The sequence below is a fragment of the Impatiens glandulifera genome, chromosome 3 (genome assembly GCF_907164915.1).
Source record: "Impatiens glandulifera chromosome 3, dImpGla2.1, whole genome shotgun sequence".
Lineage (NCBI taxonomy): Eukaryota > Viridiplantae > Streptophyta > Magnoliopsida > Ericales > Balsaminaceae > Impatiens > Impatiens glandulifera.
Genome location: NC_061864.1, coordinates 47085815 through 47107501, shown reverse-complemented (window position 1 = coordinate 47107501; position 21687 = coordinate 47085815). Strand labels below are relative to the sequence as shown.

At 31.4% G+C, this 21687-nt stretch overlaps 5 protein-coding genes and 1 non-coding gene across 6 annotated transcripts; 5 read left to right on the top strand and 1 right to left on the bottom strand.

Annotated features, from left to right (window-relative positions):
- Window positions 1-3282: 3282 nt before the first annotated feature.
- LOC124930289 (ethylene-responsive transcription factor ERF021-like) lies at window positions 3283-3819 on the top strand. The gene has a single exon (XM_047470646.1). The coding sequence runs from the start codon at window positions 3283-3285 to the stop codon at window positions 3817-3819; it is 537 nt and encodes a 178-aa protein (XP_047326602.1).
- Window positions 3820-4938: 1119 nt separating this feature from the next.
- Window positions 4939-6587, top strand: LOC124930979. Its single transcript, XM_047471355.1, has 3 exons — window positions 4939-5396; window positions 5790-6053; window positions 6161-6587. Exons 1-3 carry the CDS (start codon window positions 5001-5003, stop codon window positions 6350-6352), a joined length of 852 nt encoding a protein of 283 aa, XP_047327311.1. The 5' UTR covers window positions 4939-5000; the 3' UTR covers window positions 6353-6587.
- Window positions 6588-7187: 600 nt separating this feature from the next.
- On the top strand, window positions 7188-8057 carry LOC124930288 (histone H1-like). The gene is made up of 3 exons (XM_047470645.1): window positions 7188-7355; window positions 7481-7763; window positions 8017-8057. The coding sequence occupies exons 1-3, from the start codon at window positions 7188-7190 to the stop codon at window positions 8055-8057; spliced, it is 492 nt and encodes a 163-aa protein (XP_047326601.1).
- A 2237-nt stretch (window positions 8058-10294) lies between these two features.
- On the top strand, window positions 10295-10757 carry LOC124932965 (ethylene-responsive transcription factor ERF019-like). The gene has a single exon (XM_047473683.1). It carries the CDS (start codon window positions 10308-10310, stop codon window positions 10755-10757), a length of 450 nt encoding a protein of 149 aa, XP_047329639.1. The 5' UTR covers window positions 10295-10307.
- A 136-nt stretch (window positions 10758-10893) lies between these two features.
- LOC124931412 (11-beta-hydroxysteroid dehydrogenase B) lies at window positions 10894-13082 on the bottom strand. Its single transcript, XM_047471868.1, has 6 exons — window positions 12832-13082; window positions 12447-12639; window positions 12291-12376; window positions 12038-12169; window positions 11401-11565; window positions 10894-11330 (listed from the first exon to the last, which is right to left on the bottom strand). Exons 1-6 carry the CDS (start codon window positions 13027-13029, stop codon window positions 10980-10982), a joined length of 1125 nt encoding a protein of 374 aa, XP_047327824.1. The 5' UTR covers window positions 13030-13082; the 3' UTR covers window positions 10894-10979.
- A 1158-nt stretch (window positions 13083-14240) lies between these two features.
- On the top strand, window positions 14241-14313 carry TRNAA-UGC. The gene has a single exon. It is a non-coding gene; the product is annotated as a tRNA-Ala (tRNA).
- The last annotated feature ends 7374 nt before the right edge of the window (window positions 14314-21687 follow it).

The window sequence follows — 21687 nt, the reverse complement described above, 5'->3', positions numbered from 1 at the left end:
TAAATATCAAAATAAATTTATTATTGATCTTAAAAAAGTGAATGAAAAAAATAATGGTTGTTGTCTACAAAGAAAAAAAAATTATTGTCTATAATGAAAAAAAAATGGATATGGTCCATAATGAAAAAAAAAATTAATTTAAATCTCATTAAACTACAAAGACAAATCGGATATCCGTCTCTATTTTTAAAAAAAATTGCGAAAATTGCGATCCGTATCTGACCCTGTATCCGACCACTATTCGATCCGAAAACACCGTATTGGTACACCGTATTGGATTACCAGTTGGATACCCGCCGATTCGATTTTTTTTCATATTTCTAATTTTTTTCTTTGATAATTAGTTATTTAATAATATTTTTGTTTGTGTACACATATTATTATTTTAGTTGACCGATGTAATTTGTTAAAAATTATCAAAATAAGTCTGATTAATAATAAAAATATACTCACCATTGTTTAGGCTATTAAGGTTGGTAAATTTTATAAATATGTTATTTTATTTTTAATTTTAAAATTCACCGAATTGGCTTCGGGTATTTGATTTTTTTTCTCGATCCGAAAATCCGGTAAAAATATTGGATCGGATTGATATCCGAATCTGATCCATCGGATTCGGATTTTTTCGGATTGGACTGGCCAGATCAATGAATCGGGTCTTTTCAATCGGATTTTTTTTATCACACCTAGTAATTACTCATCTCGTGCTCACTCGATTCTATGAAGGAAGATTCTCTGCTCCCATTTAGTTGTGTTCCCCTTTTCCTTCTCACATGGGGAGGGACAATATCATAATAAAAAAAGAAGTATTTTTTTTATTACAATATTGCCCCTCCATGAGAGGGAACATAAAACAACAGCCAAATGAGAGCTTAGGATCTCATGAGCGATTACATTTACACATGAGGGTCTCATATTCAATTTTCATTTCCATCCCAATTTAATGTATGGGGTACTCAGTTTTTATTCCAATGTATCTCATGGGTACCACATCACCGTTTTTATATTGATTTTGTTTCATTTATTTTAAATCTAATTCTTAATACAATAAATAAACAAAAATCAACAATAAAAACATTTATACCCAAGTTTGATTACAAAAAATTAATAGGTTAAGCAGCTATAGACGTGATTACAGTCAAAAAATAAAAAAGATACTAATAAACATTTCAAGAAGAAAAAATCTCATATTTCATATGATAAGAACTTGTATCGATTTTGTTATGAACCCATTAAAAAAATTAAAATTTACAAATAAATATTATGGTAAAATATTAAGTTTTTGAAGACGAGTTATACACATTTTTCATTTCCATTTATAACCCAATTGAACCTTTTTTTATTTTTCTAATCACCAATCCCAAACTCGTTTTAAATATCCAAACTCAACATAAATATTGAATTTAATCGTACTAACTTCTTAAATTCAAGCTAAATAAAAATAAAAAACAATACAATAAATAATACTCTCTTCTAAATTACCAATGATACTTACTATACATGACGGCACCGGCATTTAATTCCATCATAATAACAGACAGCCCCACAAAATCCAGTAGATTAATAATCCATCTTAATGCTTATTAATTAAATAAATAAACAGGTTTGGAAACCTAATAATTATTAATTAAAGAAATTAAGTGCAATGCAGCTGTAGCCAGTTTGTTTCCCATATATTAGATATTAGAGATTCATCTCCTCAATTTCCATTTAACTATATGATAATATAAATTAACTAAACCACGTCGGCAAAACTTAAATAATATCTCATTTTAGTTTTGACACGTGGCCGGTGCTTCTTCTTGTTCCTAACAACAACATTGTTGACTCTATTATTATTATTAGTCTTTCTTAGATATTGTTTGTATGTCATTGTTTCAATTAATTTAATCTTGTGTTATTTAAATAAATTTATTTAGATTAAATTATAAAAAGTTAATTTATTTAATATAAATAATTCATATAACTGATCCAAACAAAACCCTAACCGCCTAAGGGAGGATAAGACAAATTAAGAATAAAATCAATTTATTTTGAAAATATTAAAGGGTGGATAATTGACCATAAAAAGAAGAGTTCCCACGTGTAATACAAATGTACCTGCTAGACTAGACTACATATTTTATTTCTCCTTTGAAAATTATTAATATTAGGTTATAAGAATAAGAATTTGAAACTGTTTTGCGGTAATTAAATTACATGGTTCTTTAATTTGATCGTGAATGAGATAATGATTGTATTTGTATTCCCAGTTTCCGACTTGTTCCGTCTTAATTTCACATCGATTTTGCCTCACATTATAAAAACAATCAAATATATAAAAATACAAATATATTTATTTATTCATTATATTTATAAGAGTTTTAAATTTTTTCTCTTTATAATTATATAAATTTTTAATATATTAAAAAAAAATTATAATTTTTTTTTTTTGAGAATATGGTATAAATGGTGTCGTAGAAATTCTCCGAAACCGAACTGAACATAGATGGTAGTAAAAAAATATTTCCGAAATAAAATGGGACAGATATGGTAAATGCATTTCCGTCCCGAACCGCCCTATTATTATCCATAGTTGATGTGTTATATTTTATTATAAAATGAATATTTAATTTATTTTTTTGTTGATAATAAACAAAATATAAATTTATCAGGGATAATTTAAGTGAGAATATAAAAATCATTAAGAATACTTTAAAATAAAATTAGGGTATTATAAAGATCAATAACTAAGTAAATTAAAAAAAAAAAAAAAAAGTTAACTTTGTGTATATGCATTACCATCACACTAATTAACATAAGTAACAAAAGTTGTTGGATGATAATGGACCAATTTCATTAGATAAAACCGCGTCTACAAATAGTGAAAACCCAACCCAACTACATTTTTATTATTAATCTTATTAATTAATTGCTAATTACTTTATATTTTTAATAAATAATTCCAACAAAATAATAACAATAATAATTATATCTAAATGTATCATAATATATTTAAGTGGGTAAATTGTAAATATTATTATTATTACATAATTAATGAATTTAAAATGGATATATAAATATAAGAAAATATTGATATCCTCTTTCAAATAAATGACATTAACATGAAAGTGGGTCATGAAAGTGCTTGGAAGTTCCCTTCTTCCTTCATTCTTTCCATCTTAATTAAATTAATAATGTTATTGCACAAATTAACATTTCCCACCACTACTATATATATAAGTGTGACAAAGAATGAAAATTAATATCTAACCTTCATTTTTCCTACTAGCTAGCCAAGGCATGGAAGATCCTACTATAGGTTCTCGTCGAACTAGTGGCCCATCGACTTCTATTTATCGTGGAGTTCGCAAGCGTAAATGGGGAAAATGGGTTTCCGAAATACGCGAGCCGGGGAAAAAGACTCGTATATGGCTAGGAAGCTTTGACACTCCCGAGATGGCTGCAACCGCATATGATGTGGCTGCATTACATCTCCGAGGTCATGGTGCAAACTTGAACTTTCCTCATCTAGCAAATAATTTACCTCGCCCTATGGGTACAAGTGCCGACGACATACGACTTGCTGCAATAGAGGCAGCTAATGGTATGAGAATTCATGAGCAATGTCCTGCCCCTGTTACGGTAGGTCTCTCCCCGAGCCAAATTCAGGCTATTAATGAATCACCGTTGGAGTCGCCAAATATGTGGAATGGAATGATGGACGAACAAATGATGTTCAATTGTAGTAATAGTTTTAGAGAAGAAGAGGAATACAATGATGTTGAAATGAATGAACCCGAGTGGCAATATTGGACAAATTCTATTTGGGATCCTTAAACCTCTTCTTCTTAAGTTAAAAAAAATGATTGTATGATGAAGTTAAGGTGGAATTTGGTGAAATTGTGGGGGGCATAACTAAAGATATAGAATACTAGAAGCTTTATTTGTTTATGCCCAATTCCTATGGGACTTGAGTCGTTTTTATGAGACTCTGAATTTTAAATTTGATCATTTGAATCTCCAACTATCATAATTTTTTATCTTTTTTTAGGTATGTAAGAATTGTTTACAAACGGATGTAAGATAATATATTTTTTTTCTAAATTAATTTAACAATTCTCTAATTTTTTTTTTCTAACTATTTTCATACATTACAAAATTTTTAAAACATTCAAATCGTATTCTACAATTTTGAGTATATATCAAAAAAATACTCGATTTACAAAAAAATTTCTGATCGGTAAACTATATATAAAGTTATGTCAATAGAAAGTTTTTGAAAAAAAAAATCTCTCTATTCAAATTTTCTCAAATCATTCATTAAATTATCTCTCTATTCAAATTTTCTCAAATCATTCATTAAATTATACCTTTTATTAATTACCTACTCCAATTTCATTAAATTATGATACCTAAATCTCGAAAATAATATTTAATTTAAAAATAATATATTTAAAACATCTTTACAGATTTAAAAACGTAATATGTTAGATAATAAGATGGTTTTTTAAAATATTGTTAAAATTTTGATATTTCGATATTCGAATAAAAACATGATTCGAGCACCTCAAACGAGAAATTTGATGAAATGACACTAAAAATGTCCCTAATTGCTAAAAGTGTCGGTGCATAAAAAAATACTGGTGACACTTTTAATTTTTTTCGGACGATTTTGCTCATGTCGCGAGACATCCACAATTGCGAGACGCTACCAGCATTCGCGAGACGATTTTTTTTGTCTCGCGAATTCCAATTACGTCTCACAACTGGGATATTTTCGTCCAAAAATAAAATAATTTCATTAAATTTCGCCTCAAAGAGCAGTTGATTTTTTTATTATTATTATAAAATCCGTGTTTCTTCTTACACGACGAATTCATCATCGTATTATCCTCTGTGTGTGGCTATGGAAATCCCACCTTTGCGTATCGATCCAAACCCTCAAATTCTCTCTCTCTCATATCTCATTCTCCTTCATCTTTCTCTCTTCAGAAACCCATCTCTCCACACTCTATTTCATGGCTGCGGCAGCCGGCAAGCTGGGCTCTGGAATCCTTCCAGTGCCATCGCAGTTAATTACTCGACGGAAACCACCATCACAGTTAACAAGCCGATTAAACAATACCGGCAAGGGAAACCCATCAACAATTTCCTCATTCTCGGTCTCTTGCCGGAGTAGAATCGCTTGCAAGGCCAGTGAAGTATCGGTTGCTGAGGAATCGGCATCTGACGGGAGGAATTGGATTCCCGTGGTGCCTTTGTCAGCGTTGCCGAAAGGTGAGAGGCGAGTGATTATTCAGGATGGAGATACTATACTGTTGTTATGGTATAAGGATGAGGTGTTTGCAATTGAGAATAGATCCCCTGCTGAGGGAGCTTATACAGAAGGATTGCTTAACGCTAAACTTACTCAGGTAATTAAGTAGTTCCTGTTGTTTTTGGATTAGGCAAATTATGGTAAATGAATATGAAGGGCATTGTTGTTTGTTATTGATTAGGGTTTTTTTTTTTTTGGGGGGGGGGGGGGGGAACATTGATTAGGGTTTTTTGGATTAGGCATTGCAAATTATGGTAAATGAGTATGAAGAGATTGTTGTGTTATTGATTAGGGTTTAGGGTTCTTGTTTGTTATTGATTAGGGTTTTATGGATTAGGCATTGCAAATTATGGTAAATGAGTATGAAGAGATTGTTGTGTTATTGATTAGGGTTTAGGGTTCTTGTTTGTTATTGATTAGGGTTTTATGGATTAGGCATTGCAAATTATGGTAAATGAATATGAAGAGATTGTTGTTTGTTATTGATTAGGATGGATGCATTGTCTGCCCATCGACAGATAGCACATTTGAGCTGAGAAGTGGAGAAATAAAAGATTGGTATCCAAAGAATCCGGTGTTGAGAGTCCTGACTCCTGTCCTAAGAAAACTATTTGTTTATCCAGTAAAAATCGATGAGCAAAACATTTACATAGGGGTTGGAGGTTCAAGGGCAGCTCAAGTGTCGTCAGCTGAGATTGTTTTCAGTGGGAAGGCTCAACCAGGTTTCACAGCTACTGATGTTAATGTTGAGGAGGTAGGTGATGATGATGATGATGATAATGTTTAACTGTTTAAGTAATCTTTTATTTTGTTCTTGGTGTGATGATGATGATGACAAATTAACCTACATTAATAATACAGGTGAGAATGGTGATTGATGAGGCTACAGATCAAGGGTTTGGTTTCAATGAGAGGAATGAGATAATAAATGGGAAAGCAGCTGTTATTGGATTTCTTCTTCTTCTTGATTTCGAGCTTTTGACTGGAAAAGGTTTGCTTAAAGGAACTGGCTTTTTAGACTTCATTTATTCAGCCTCAAATGTTTTCAACTGACCCCATTTCACCATTTCCTTTCTTATGAAGATCTTCACATTCAATTATATATATATATATATATCCTATCCTTCCTTTTTAGTCTTGATTCAATGTCCTAATGTCTGTCTATGTTTCTATTTTCTTTCTTTTTTAAAAGGTTAAAACTTGTATTATTATAAAACAAAAGAGCACATGTATGTCCATTGTCAATTCCTTCATAAAAGCTTAAATACAATTGTCTACTTCAATTCAATGATTGTCTCATATCTTTTGTATCTAATTTTTTGTTTTGTTGAACCCATCATAATTGTTTTGTCGTTGTATTTTAGGTGAATTAGCCTTTGGTATTCTCACTTTCTTCTCAAATATATATAAATTGAGTAATAAATAAAAGTTAAATATTGTCTAAAGAAAAACATTAGAGATATATTATTTCTTAAATAAGGAAAAGTATTAAAGCATAATAATGTAAACTTTTAAAACTTTTTTTTTTTAAAGTTATCAAACTATTTCAAATGGATTCATAATAGGTTAATTTTTCAAAATTATATTGAAATAATTTTTTTTAACTTAGAAGAACTAACATGAAAGGGGAAATTTGATGAAATGGCCCCCATGACAGGGGAAATTCCAAAAGGGCCCCCGCCTACTAATGTTGGCAAAAAGGGCCCTTTTGCCCTGCGAAATGTCAGAAATACCCCTTCGGCGCCAGTTTTTACGCTCGTAGACGCGAATTACCAATCACGCGATTTAATCTAAATCGCGTGAGTTCATCACCGCGATTTAGATGAAACGCGTGATTGGTAATTCGCGTTTTTAAATGTACGTGAATTAAACCTAAGAAGAAGCTGATATGGCCACCGAAGAAGCTGTAGCGGTAGTTGAGGCACCTCCGGCCGTCGTGGAAGCTGAGCCGGCGGCGGTTGTTCAACCGGCGGAGAATGCAGGAAAGGTCAAGACGGTTAAGGAGCCTAAACCTAAGAAGGCCAGAAACCCTCCTACTCATCCTCCTTATCTTGAGGTTAGCATATATATATATATAATGATATAATAATCTAGGGTTTAGTTTCGTTTTGTGATTTGTTTAGGTTTTGAATTTGAATCCTTCTTAGATCTGATCAATGGTGTTTGATCTGTATGATTCAGATGATTACCGAAGCGATTGTATCGCTTAAGGAGAAGAATGGATCGAGTCAGTACGCGATCACGAAGTTCATTGAGGAGAAGCAGAAACAGCTTCCTCCTAATTTCAAGAAATTGTTGTTGGTTCAGCTGAAGAAACTTGTTTCGACTTCCAAATTGGTGAAAGTGAAAGCTTCTTTCAAGCTTCCTGCTCAGTCGAAGGTGGCGAAGTCTGCCGCCGCTGCTCCTGCCAATAAGAAACCGGCACCGGCACCGGCGAAGGCTAAGAAGACTGTGAAACCGGATGGTAATTCACGTACATTTCAAAACGCGAATTACCAATCACGCGTTTCATCTAAATCGCGGTGATGAACTCACGCGATTTAGATTAAATCGCGTGATTGGTAATTCGCGTCTATGAGCGTAAAAACTGGCGCCGAAGGGGTATTTCTGACATTTCGCAGGGCAAAAGGGCCCTTTTTGCCAACATTAGTAGGCGGGGGCCCTTTTTGGAATTTCCCCTGTTATGGGGCCATTTCATCAAATTTTCCCCATGACAGTCATGACACCTTTTAACACAAAACGCTTTATGTTAAAATAGTTTAAAATATTAACTTTAAAACATTCATAAGATAGTTACTAGTTATATACACATTTTTTCTTCTATAATTTAATTTCATTATAGAGATAATACACTTCACTATTCACTAAGTATATAATTTTTACATTTTTCTTATGCTTCATTTCTTTATTTCTAATCTTGTAACTCTGTTTTAATAATGAAGATTCAACTTTTGAAAAAAAAAGTTTATTTTCTTTTTATTTATTTGCTTTTTTATTTCGTTTACTTTTTTCCGTTTTATTAATAAATAAACCTCAAAAATAAAAATAAAATATTCTTTGATTATTTTTTAACTAAGAAAAAGATAACTAAAAAAAAATCAAACATTACTTCACTCCTCCATTCATCTATCAAATTAATTAATTCATTTTTTAAAACACTAAAAACTAAAATACCTTCTATTTAAAATTATTATTTTTTATTTTATTTTATATATATCAATATGCTTTTAATCTTTTTTTTTTTTTTAAAAAATTCTCAAATCTAAGTTATTTCAATAACCTAGACCAAACAAACCCTAAGCCTTGTTCGGTGAGACTACATTTCTTAAAAAGAATATACTTTTAACATTGAACTTTTTTTTTTTTTGGGTAAAAAACCAAAAGGCAAAATTTGGATTTTCAAAAGGGGAGGGCAAAGCTTGAGATGAAAGGATAGAGGAAAAAAATGGCCATACAATAAATACATTATTTAGGTTTTTAATTATATGTGAATAATAATAAGTCTGTGCAAAGAAAATAGACAGAACTATATAAATTTTGACCAAACTATATAAATTGTCAAACCAATCCATCGTGATTAAAATTTAATATATATATATATAATTTTATTTAACTATAAAAATATATTACAATATACATAGTTAATATTTAATTTTTAAAATAAATTTGAGATATAATTATATTATTATACAAAAAAGAAAAGAAAATTAGGACTCATAAGTGGAAACAGGCAATTTCAAAAATTATTCAAACATTTAGTTGTGTATTTCGATATTGATATAAAACAACCACTTATATCCCTTAAATTGTTTAATAACCCACAAATTATTAACATGTAAATAATTATATACATATTAATTTGATTTTTTTTTAAATATTCTATAATATTAAAAAAAACTTAAATTCAAATGTAGTGCCTAAAACATCACCTCAAAATTAAACAAAAGCACGTGTTGGATTTATTATGCATGTGCATAACTAGTCTCAAAGTCTTCTCCTTGTTCTAGAGTTCATACATCAAACATGACTTGGCCACCCAAAGAAAACTTGGCCCACCACTTGAGGTGCTTATAATAATATTAAATCATCTTCTGTTTTGATACTCGTTTAAATTACTACTTGACATTCAATCACAATACATTTTTTGTATTAAAAAAAATAGTAATATCCTTTAAATATTAATAACATAAAAGGATTTTTCTTTTCTTTTAAATGAACTTTTGTCAAGACAGACTTGAAATTAAGTTGTTCTAAGAAAAAAATTGAACAATAAAACAAGATGAATCGGTCGGGCTTGAACTCGAAACCTTAGAGTGAATATCCACGTGCCGCTATATTAGAAGAAGAGATAACAAGATGAATCAAAGAAAAAACTAAAACCCACAACTTACGAGTTTCAGTTTCATTTTCAAGTTCCGGTTAACCGGTTCAGTTTTCAGACCGGTAATAATTTTTTCAAGTTCCGATTAATCGGTTCAGTTTTCAGACCGGTAATAATTTAATTAAATGTTTACGTGTTACAATTTATATTTAATCGGAACCGATAAAACTGATACCAATAATGGTCGGTTATCTACAAAGAGATCTAACCGGCCAACATAAGAAAAACCATATTTTAATTAAATATTGATTTGATAATAAAATTATTATAATATTGCACCGTCACATGGTCCTAGTCCTCTAGTCCACACTACTTTCATTTATACAAACAAAATATCATATCCCACTACTTGCTTGATCAATTCCAAGTTGACCATTTTAAAGCCAGATATATATTAACCACAATCAAATACCATTTTGACTTCCTATCAAAATTTAAAATAACATTTTGACTGCCTTAAGAAAATTTTGACTTCTTCTTTTGCCAAATCAAGTCAACCAAAACCATAATTTCTTCCTTTTTGACTTTAAAACTATTCTTTAACTGTCTCCTATATAAAGTTATAAACTAACCTTATTATACAACTACCTAAATCCTAAACCCCAAAACAAACCTTTCTTAAGCACCATGAACAACAATACTACTACTACTACAGCTAGTTCCAGCCAAGGAGGAAGAGGAGGAGGAGGTTCGGAAATGAAGAAATACAAAGGAGTTCGATGCAGGAAATGGGGAAAATGGGTATCAGAAATACGAGTTCCTGGGACCAATGACCGTCTATGGTTAGGTTCTTACTCCACTCCAGAAGCAGCAGCCATGGCCTACGACGTTGCTTATTACTCTCTAAGACCTGGACCTACTTCACTGTCCAAGCTTAACTTCCCTTCATTGTTGCCTACTCACATACTCCCAACTGACACACGCCCAGATTCCATACAAAGAGCAGCATCAGACATAGGCATGGCTGTCGATGCTGCTGCACGACTAGCAACATATGATGCTGCTGCTGATCATGGTCATGGTTATAATCAGCAGACATCATTGGATATATCTGTTGATGACTATATCGACAGTTGAGTTTTTGAATAAAAAGGTCCTCTAATGATTTAGGACTTTTTTTATTCTTTTCATAATTATATATATGCATCAATCTATATATGCTGGAAACTGTTTATTCAATATTATAGTTCTTTGTCCATTTAACATAAACAACTTAACAAGTAAATAAAGTCCATTTCTTCAACAACAACAACAACAAAAGCAAAACAAAACAAAAGGAAAGGAAACAGACATACCCCGCTATTCTAATTTTGACATTGGATGAACTGGAGATGGAGGAAAGCTTCCAGAACTGGCGAAATACTTTCGCGGAGGTGACTGTGTAAGAGAAGACGAAGGAGAAGATGAAGAAGAAGCAGCAGTAGCTGGTGCTGCCTCGAGAAGAGGTCTTCCAGTTCCTATGAGGGAGTTTCTCCTTGAATCATTAGCATAGAGCAACTGAAGTGTCCAGTTGAGGATTTTTGGTGCGAAGAATCTATACAGAAGGAATGTGTCGTACCAACTTGGATACCTCACATGTGAGTTTCCTCTACATGCACCTTTAACTATCAACTTCGCAAATTCCTTCACCGGACCTCCAGATACGTGTACCTGTGTAAAACAAAAATAAATAGGTAAAGAAGTAAAAAGTGTTATATAATAATAAGACCAAGATACTTACTTCCCTTTCTTCTTTCCACTGCATCTCTGCACCATCTTCAAGCATGAATTTCCCTCCACTCATCTCAGACCCAATCCAACCATGACTTGCCACTGTAATTCCTACATCGTCTTTCACTTCAAACCTCAATGTCTCATAGAAGTTCACAAGGGCTGCTTTTGCCGCCTTTTTTAACCAAAAAAAATCAGAGTGCAAGAAAAGTTAGTGCTTTTCACATATCACTGGTAATTTATTCAAATTCTAGATTCATACGAAATGACAAAACTAGTTCATTAATCCATGTGACATGAATCATTGTGAAACATTTAGACAAGACAAATTCAAGTACAAATCATAACATATGTGTTTGGAGTTCTGCTTCAAAAGGTTTTATGGCTAGCCCTGTAAAACACATGAAAATCTTTTAGCCTAAACCATTAGTAAAATAAGTTGTACAATTCATCTACAAGGATAATGCACTAAACTAAATTAAAATAGGATAAAAGAGCACATATATACATTATAAACTTTTTTCTATATTCATGATCGTTTGACATATGAACTTCATGAAGTGCCTCCAAAATAAGATTCAAAGTGAACTGATGCAAATTCAATAATGAGGATGATTGAAGCTTATAATTCATTAACATTTACTAACCGAATATAAGCTCATTCTCGGAAGAGGTAGCCAGCTCTCCACTGATGCATTAACTACTATTCTTCCATTGCTTTCGCGTAAATAAGGAAGGGCAGCATATGTAGGATAAACATTTCCCCAGAAATTAATGTCCTGAAAACCATAGACATTATTGTATCAAAATTAGGCAAGGGCTTGGTTGCAATAAACTGTTTAAGGTGAAACAATAAAGACAATTGCTCGCCCATTTCTGGGCTTCCCCAACTAAACTTACCATTATGATGGGAAACACAGAACTGTCATTTGCTTCCTCGAAGTAGAAGGTATGCCCTAAGCTTGCTGTGTTTACCAGATGATCAACTGCAGAGATTTGAGTTAAATCAAGAAGCAAATAAACTGTTTAAAATGTCCTATAGATTTTGTGGCTCACCATGTCCAAAGAAGTTAACCGTCTCTGTGACAAATCTCCTGCAATCTTCTTCCTTGATAACATCAGCAGCAAATATCATCACATTCTTAGCACCAAACTCCCTTGCATTCTCACTTATCCCTGTCAGCCTATTTAGTCTTCGAGCAACTAATACAAGATTGGCCTTCCTTTTTGCATATTCATATGCAATTTGCTGATAATTTCATAACAGATAAACTCCTTTTAGTATCATCCTCATCAAATCATGCAATTAAACTATCTTTTACATATGCAATCAAATACCAGAAACCCACTTTCTATATCCGTTCTTCTTTTAAAGTAAATTTATAAGAATCCAAGATCAATTCAGGGGTGTTTGATATAAAATAATACAAGAAGAAACTACCTCGCCAATTCCAGAAGAGGCTCCGGTGATAATGACGACTTTATCTTCCATATTTTCAGCAAAGAAGACTCCATATATCCACTCACAGGAATTGATGAAGGACAAGGCCGGCCAGGCGAAGGCAAGCAACACTAAGCTCACCGGAGGCACTGCAAGATCCAAGACAGAGTTCAAAAGATCCATATGTAAATTAAACATTTTTGAAGAAATTGTTGAATAGCAGTTGACAGAGAAAGGGATAGAATAGAGAAATGGAAAGAAGAAAGATAGATAGATGAATTTTATGAAGACCCAGTTGATATGCAGCGGTGGACGATCAAGAGAAGAGCTTTTCATGCAGTAGAAGACATCTCCACTCCACCACGTGTTGTTGTTTAGAGATTCTGCATGACGTGTTACTGTTTGGTAGTTCACCCCACACCAGTACACGTTGTGAAAAGTGACACAAAGAAGATAAAATCAATGAAAGCTGTCCAAAAGAAAGAAAGATTGACACTTAAGAGAGAATCTGATACTAATAGTTACAGAGAATTAGTGATCGATTAGGGGAAGTCATTAGTTGCTACAGAAACTAACCTGGAAGGATTTAAGTTATGAAATTGGATAATAACTTCAATAGGTGAAATTTGAAATTGGATAATATTTCCAACAGGCGAAATTTGAAAAATAAACCAGGTTGATAATGTTGGCAAAAATTACATTTTGAGCATTTGAAATATTCTTGTTATCCTTTATCAAATATTCTTGTTATCCTTTATCGTCACAAATTTATTTGTAGTTCATAATTATTAGAAGTTCGATACGATCTTGTATATTCGTGACGATTTTATATAGGTTCGTGACGATCTTGTAAGTCCGTGACGATTTAATATTATACGATTATATGACGATTCATATTTTAATTATAATTTCATTTCTCTTTGAAGATTTCATCTCTCGCCGTCTCCGTCTCTCTCTAGCTGCTCATTTTCTGCCTCGACTCATCCATTAAAGCTCGTCTCGTCGTTCTTTCAAACCTCGTCTTGATTATTCAGGTGAGTATTAGGGTTCATATTCGCATATATGAGTGTGGTGATGGTAGAGAAGGCTGCGAACGGTTCAACGACATTGTTTCCCGGCAAGTTATACTTGTTTCTAGATCTCATATCTCGTCTATTCTCTTCTCTAGGATTTGCTTCTTTCACATTTCCTCTCCTCGACTGTTCCATTTGTTTCTTAGGCAGGGTTAGAGTTCTTCTTTGCATTATTAAAAAGGAGGTATTGGAGAGAAAAAGAATGGAACCTTCAAGAAGATTTGAAAGTATTTTTTGGTAGTAGTTGAGACAAATGAGCGCGTCCAGGTTCACAATTCACGATCTTGTTTAGTTCGTGACGATAATCATTTTATTTTGCGACATTCTTAATGTAATGGGGATGTAGCTCAAATGGTAGAGCGCTCGCTTTGCATGCGAGAGGCACGGGGTTCGATCCCCCGCATCTCCAACATTTTTTTAAAATGTTGTTTTAAGTTGAGACAATGGTAATATGTGTAGTTCGTGACATAATAGTTTGTTTCATTTTAACTTTCTTCAGGTAATGGGGTTGTAGTCAAGATTTTCAAATACGAATTCGGCTAAACATTTTAACTTTCTTCAGGTAATGGGGTTGTAGTCAAGATTTTCAAATACGAATTCGGCTAAACAGTTACAACATCTGCCGAGAGAGAAACGCGAGGGCATTCTCGAGTAATCGAAAAAGTCTAAAGTAGACCTGTGATGATATTGTAACTGACTATCGTACGAACATAATTTGGTACAAGGAATGGATTTACAATATTATAGTGAGGTTTTCTACTCTCTAAGCAACAAACATCAGTATTCTGGCGACACTGCTGGGGATTAGATGTTTAACTCAAAAACATACACTTGACTTTTGAAACGTTTGTATCACGTTTTCCACTTAATAGGCTTGCCTTGAAAGGTACAACACCTAAGAGACGCATATGTTTTATCCCTATTTTTAAAGTCTTTTTGTGTAAAGGGTACATCACCCTCTTCTCACTTGCAAAAAAGTACTTGACTGAGATCGGTACTTCTACACCTATGTGCAAAGATTGTCAATGTGAAATGTGTTACAAACCGAGTGATGTTGCGAGAGGAAAAACTAGAATGCACGTGATCGACCCCACCCTTTTGTTAGAAATCTTGTCTTGAGAAATAACAGAAATATATATATAAATTGTGTTACAAATAGATGAAATAAATAAAATATATGAAAAACAATATCACCGAATAAATTGTTGATTCGAGGCATGTGCTTAGCACATTTCCCTTAAAACAGTTCCACCGTCTCCCCATGTGCTAGAGCTTATCACAGATGGCTGTCTCCCAGGGTACAACGAATCTAGTAGTGATTCAGCACCGGAATCACTACAAAACGAGCTTGATAAAGTACCTGAACTATCACCGGGTTTCAACGGAAAATATCGAGCGAAGAACTTGAAGAACACTCACAAAACAAGAAGAAAACTTTTGGAATTCTAGAGTGAGAAAGTTTAAGGATGAAGTATTTGTAAAATGAAATAATGAGTGGGTATATATTGCTGAGAATTAAACCTGTAAATAAAACCATCCAAACGTTTATTAGCAATAAATATTGCTCATTCATTTGTTAATTAATCCATAACTAATTAACATCAGCCTATACGTTGATTTGCAGAAATGCAATGTTAGACATTCAATGCTAATGCTAGCTAATTGAAGAGTCCATACGTTAGCCGATAGGCCAATTAAAGCTAAATGTTTATCCTAACATTATGCTTTAATTTTCTAATTAGGCATTAAATATTAATTAAACAATTAATATTTAATTATAATTTGGATTAAATTCACCGTTAATTCACTTTTGAATTTGTGTGAATTTTATTTGATTTTATTTATTTACAATCTTATTTCCATTCATTAATGGAATTAGCTTAATTCCAACAATCCCCCACATTAATGGAAATTGAAAGATTAACCCGGTGAAAGGTTCAACAGTTGAATTCTACATAGGATAGGTAGGTGTAACCCTTTGAACCTTCCCTTGTGAAAGCATATAACTTTACTAGCTGATTAGTAGACTCGATGTCCTTGAACTATTCTGCCTTTTGTGTAAATGATTACACACTTTCACATAGAATTCTCCCTAATACATGTCAAGCTCTCATGGTTGTGTCCATTTTGGCCATGGAACACGCGCCTGGTTCTGTGAGAGGGTTTAGAATTGAGCCGTGCAATTCTTTCGAAGCGGCCCCACTTCTCCCTCACATAGGTGATCTCTTTGCTCACAAAGAATCATTAAAAGCGATATGCTTATCCTCGTCAAAATATATATTGTTTCGTTATAGAATTAATCCTCAACAATAACTTTCCAAGTCAGTACAATTAGGTTGTCCCATTGAACCTAGTTCTTGGGATCTCCAGTCTGCATAGGTTGGGTTTTCCTTCATACCAACTTATAGTAGGCTAATGTCTCACAAGACTTCAAACTATCTCTCTATTCAATAATCTGATTAGTGGATCCACAATGTTATCTTTGACTTACATAGTCAAATTTGATAACTGCATTAGAGAGTATAGTCTAATGACATTATGTCTAAGACGTGTATGTCTAGACTTGTCATTGACTCTAAGTTTATCTAATTTCAAATTATTATTACAATAATTAGAAATTTCTGATAATCTTGGAATATCTTCTAATAAGAAGCATAGTCATTCGTACATGCTTACCATTTAAACATTTTATTTTTTTATAAAAATATTGTTTACTTGGCTAACTAGTAGACAAAATGTCTTTGAACTATTCTGCCTTCGTGTAAACGATTATATATTTTACATAAAAATATTTTATTTTTCGACATAAGTCAAAAATATAGATTATAACGTTTAATCTATCCATCATAAGTTTATTAGAAGATTTCCATACGTAGATTGCACTTCTAAGTGTAAACATATTCACTTTAAGACGTAAAGTCTTTCATTTAATAATATCAATATATCATTTGATAACAACATGATATTTCGTTCAGTGCAATTCATATCCTTTATGGATTTAATCATTTTTATCGTAATTTTCAACGATAAAAATATCATACAAAAGACACGTAATGAAATAATTTTCATTGTCTTCATGATATATATAATTGTCACATCCACTTTTTAATAAAAATATGATCAAATTTTCATATCATTATTATAAAATTTGTTATAAGTCATATCAAGACTTTATAAACTTTCCTTTTCATTTATTTCATAAAATCCTTTTGAAGACATTGGTTCTTCAAAGTTTTATGAAAATAATGTCAAAATATGACACGTTTCTTGATTTCAAAATCCTCAAATCTAAAATATCGATTTGAACACCAACTCAGCAAATATAAACAAGACATTTTCTTGTTATTTTCTTTCTTTTTTGTAAAGTTGCGCAACTTTATCTTTTATAGAGAACATATTTCTCTAACAATAAATTATCTTTTTATTTATCATAATATACACAATTATTTTTGTGTTATAATCAATAAAAATATTTGCCCCCACATTCGTGTTGGTACCATTTTTTTAAATCACACACTTATATGATTTAAATCAATGATTTTCTAATCAAGAAATTGTCACACAATTCTTTTATAAATTTCTTTTGTTATACTTATCATACAATGAATAAGATAACTATATCATAAATATTTAATTGAATAAAATATAATTTCTATACAAGAGATTAGAATGTTTATTCATATATAAATCATTCTTCACATAATCTCTACATAAGAAATTAAAATATTTAATCAATTAAAATATTTATTTCAACACTTAATTTCTATAAAAGAAATTAGAATATTTAATCAAATAAATATTCACCATATCACATGATTTATACAAAATAAATCATAATGTTTCAAGCATCTTTGACCGAAGTCGCTTAAACATTTATTTCCGGTTGCACGTTTGCATCCCGGAATATCGGCACGTTTGCCACATTATTCTCAAATCAAACAATACTTTGCTTGTAATTATTTGATTTCAAAATTATCAAATATATTTAAACCAAAATTAATATATTCATATATATGATATTATATATTATTCTTCTTTCATTTTAGTCACCACGATGACAAAACAACTATAATATATATATAGTCAATAACATAGAAACGTAATCAGATAAATAATATGCCATATATATTCTTACACAAATATATATACAACTTCATTTATCATTAAAAATACCGTTTAAAAAATACATAATAATTAATTAGAATATTAATTATTACACTTAATTAGAATGTTGATCATTTATCTTTAATCGAATATAAAACTAACTAATTATAAAAATAAATATTCATGTCATCAATTATTCGTTTCTTAATTAATTAGATGACCTTTAACATTCTATAACAATTTTTTGCCAATTAAAGAACACATGATTTGTGACAAATTTCAAAATTATCTATTAAAATAAAAATAGATAGAAAATAAATCTTAATTTATATATATATATATATATATATATATTTCTAGATAATCATACTTATTATGAATAACATGAATCATCATATTATTAGCTAATATGCATGATTTATATTAATAATCAATTAGCACATAATCAAATATATTTCATATATTAATCGAAGCACTTACATTGCCATGTTTTGAACAATAATCGGCGTGAAGCGACTATGCATGCTCAAAATAAATCTTAGTAGATTGTTCTCACCGAGACAATTTTTGCGAAGAAAATTTTGATTAACATAGTCATGTCTCTTTAAATGCATGATTAGAATAAGTTCTAAAACAAATAACTTATTTAATCTCATTATACATATGACCTTCATTTTCTGTCATTATGAATCACATAATTTCTATAGTGCCCCATTTCATTTCATTTAATAATTTTTACACAAGAAATTATAATGATTTTCACATCAATGACTCAAGTCTGATTTCTATAAAGAAATCATTAACTACTTCATTCATCTCCAACATTAATGGATAGAGTCATTTTAACGAGTCTGATTTCTACCAAGAAATCATTGACTACACATTCAACTCATAACTTATACACAAGAAATTAAAATAGTTTTAATATCAATGACTAAAGTCATTTTAACAAATCTGATTTCTATAAAAAAAAAATCATTGACTACCCCCATTCAACTCATAATTTCTACAAAAGAAATTGGAATGGTTTCAACATAAATGACTAGTGTCATTTTATAACACATCAGATTTCTATGAAAGAAATCATTGGCTCCATTCATCTAATAATTTCTATACAAGAAATTTGAATGGTTCCACCATAAATGACTAGTGTCATTTTATCACGTCCGATTTCTATAAAAGAAATCAACGTAAATGACTAATGTCATTTTATCACGTCTGATTTCTACAAAAGAAATCATCTTATCAGTTGGATTTGAACAGGGGACCTCCCTTCCGTCACGCATCATTGCGTCTGAACTTTGAACCACTGCACCAATGCGCCATTTCATTGTTGTACCGCTTTTATGACCTTTTGTCTTCTTTCTAGAGAAACTTAACTTTCTCTTCTTTTTGACTTAAACTCTGTCAAACAATGAATATATACACATTTAAAACCATAACTTATTATCATTATAAAATGTAATATATAAAACAATGTATAAATAAAGATATCATCTCTCTTTATTTATTAAATCATCCTACCATATTCTTATTAATTATGTTGTTTAATTAAAAAGAAGGTATATATTATAATTAATTATTTTAAAACTGAAACCATATGTTTCAATTATAATTAATTTTAACACCATAAATTTTATAAAAATTGAAAGTTAACATATTAGTTACTTTCTTATTTTCATTCATTATTATTAATAATTTTAATAACCAAACAAATCTTTAAATAAGACTAGAACAAATTAAATTATTGTGTTCTAATTTATTTTCTATATAACATTTGTATAATGAATATACAAATTAATGTTTCTTGAGAAAATTTTCCTATCAAAATATATTAGCTTATAAAACTAAGCTTTAACAGCATAAGAACATATGTGTTAATAATCAAACATATTTATATGTAATAAAGACTTATCTTTATTTGTTGATTCCTTAAGATGAATCTTTTTTCATTTTTTTTGAAATGAACATCATCTCTTCCGCAACACCGCGACTCGTATTTCTGAAACATCAAAGACAAAAAATATATTCGATAGTGCAAGCTCTTAAATAGCTTAGCACAAAGAACCTGTTTTAAGATTGTTATAAATCTTGTCTTGAGAAATAACAGAAATATATATATAAATTGTGTTACAAATAGATGAAATAAATAAAATATATGAAAAACAATATCACCGAATAAATTGTTGATTCGAGGCATGTGCTTAGCACATTTCCCTTAAAACAGTTCCACCGTCTCCCCATGTGCTAGAGCTTATCACAGATGGCTGTCTCCCAGGGTACAACGAATCTAGTAGTGATTCAGCACCGGAATCACTACACAACGAGCTTGATAAAGTACCTGAACTATCACCGGGTTTCAACGGAAAATATCGAGCGAAGAACTCGAAGAACACTCACAAAACAAGAAGAAAACTTTTGGAATTCTAGAGTGAGAAAGTTTAAGGATGAAGTATTTGTAAAATGAAATAATGAATGGGTATATATTGCTGAGAATTAAACCTGTAAATAAAACCATCCAAACGTTTATTAGCAATAAATATTGCTCATTCATTTGTTAATTAATCCATAACTAATTAACATCAGCCTATACGTTGATTTGCAGAAATGCAATGTTAGACATTCAATGCTAATGCTAGCTAATTGAAGAGTCCATACGTTAGCCAATAGGCCAATTAAAGCTAAATGTTTATCCTAACATTATGCTTTAATTTTCTAATTAGGCATTAAATATTAATTAAACAATTAATATTTAATTATAATTTGGATTAAATTCACCGTTAATTCACTTTTGAATTTGTGTGAATTTTATTTGATTTTATTTATTTACAATCTTATTTCCATTCATTAATGGAATTAGCTTAATTCCAACACCTTTGACGATGAGTCGTCCGATAAGACGCAACTGACACCGCATCACTCATTGGGTCAACCCACATTAACACTCTATAAGTTGAACTAAGCGAGTTCAAGATATGTCCAATCCTCTCAGAAAGTATATAGACTCGTCCAAACACCCTGAATTTAGTATGTTTAGCCTCCTCTCCATCAGAATGATGCGTCAAATGGGATATTTCTCTGGCATAGGTTTAAGCCCAAACACCAAAGGCATGACATCATTCCCAAAACCATGTTGTAACATGAATCGACATGGTCTAGGATATATCCCTACGAGATTCGAAGAAATCCACAAGGAAATGATATCCAAATGACGCATATCTGTTCCACCAACCTTGAATGGACAATTCATCCGAGAGGGACAAAACACCCTATACTTTGACTTCCTCAAACCCTTTACCCATCTGGATTTACGGAGACATTTTCTAGGGCTCGAAATCTTTTCAGATTGTCGACATAATCATAACCCTTCTATTTGTGTGATTCGGAAAAGAACAGACTATTGGCGTGATGAAAACTTGGCTCGGATTCCCCGGACAATTGATCCTACTCTAGAATCTAGCTCTTTTGGTTCTCAAAAAACCGACTCCCTTTCATTCGTCGATACTGTGATTGACGAACGTAGAACTCTTTCTCCTCTCATGTCTAGAGAGATGTTAAATACTGTACATTGTAAGAAACCTAAGAACAATGATCTTGTCGGATAATCTTTTCTTACATGTAATAAATTTTCTGATGTAACACAAGAAATTGACTTTGAATCTATGAGTAAAAATGATGT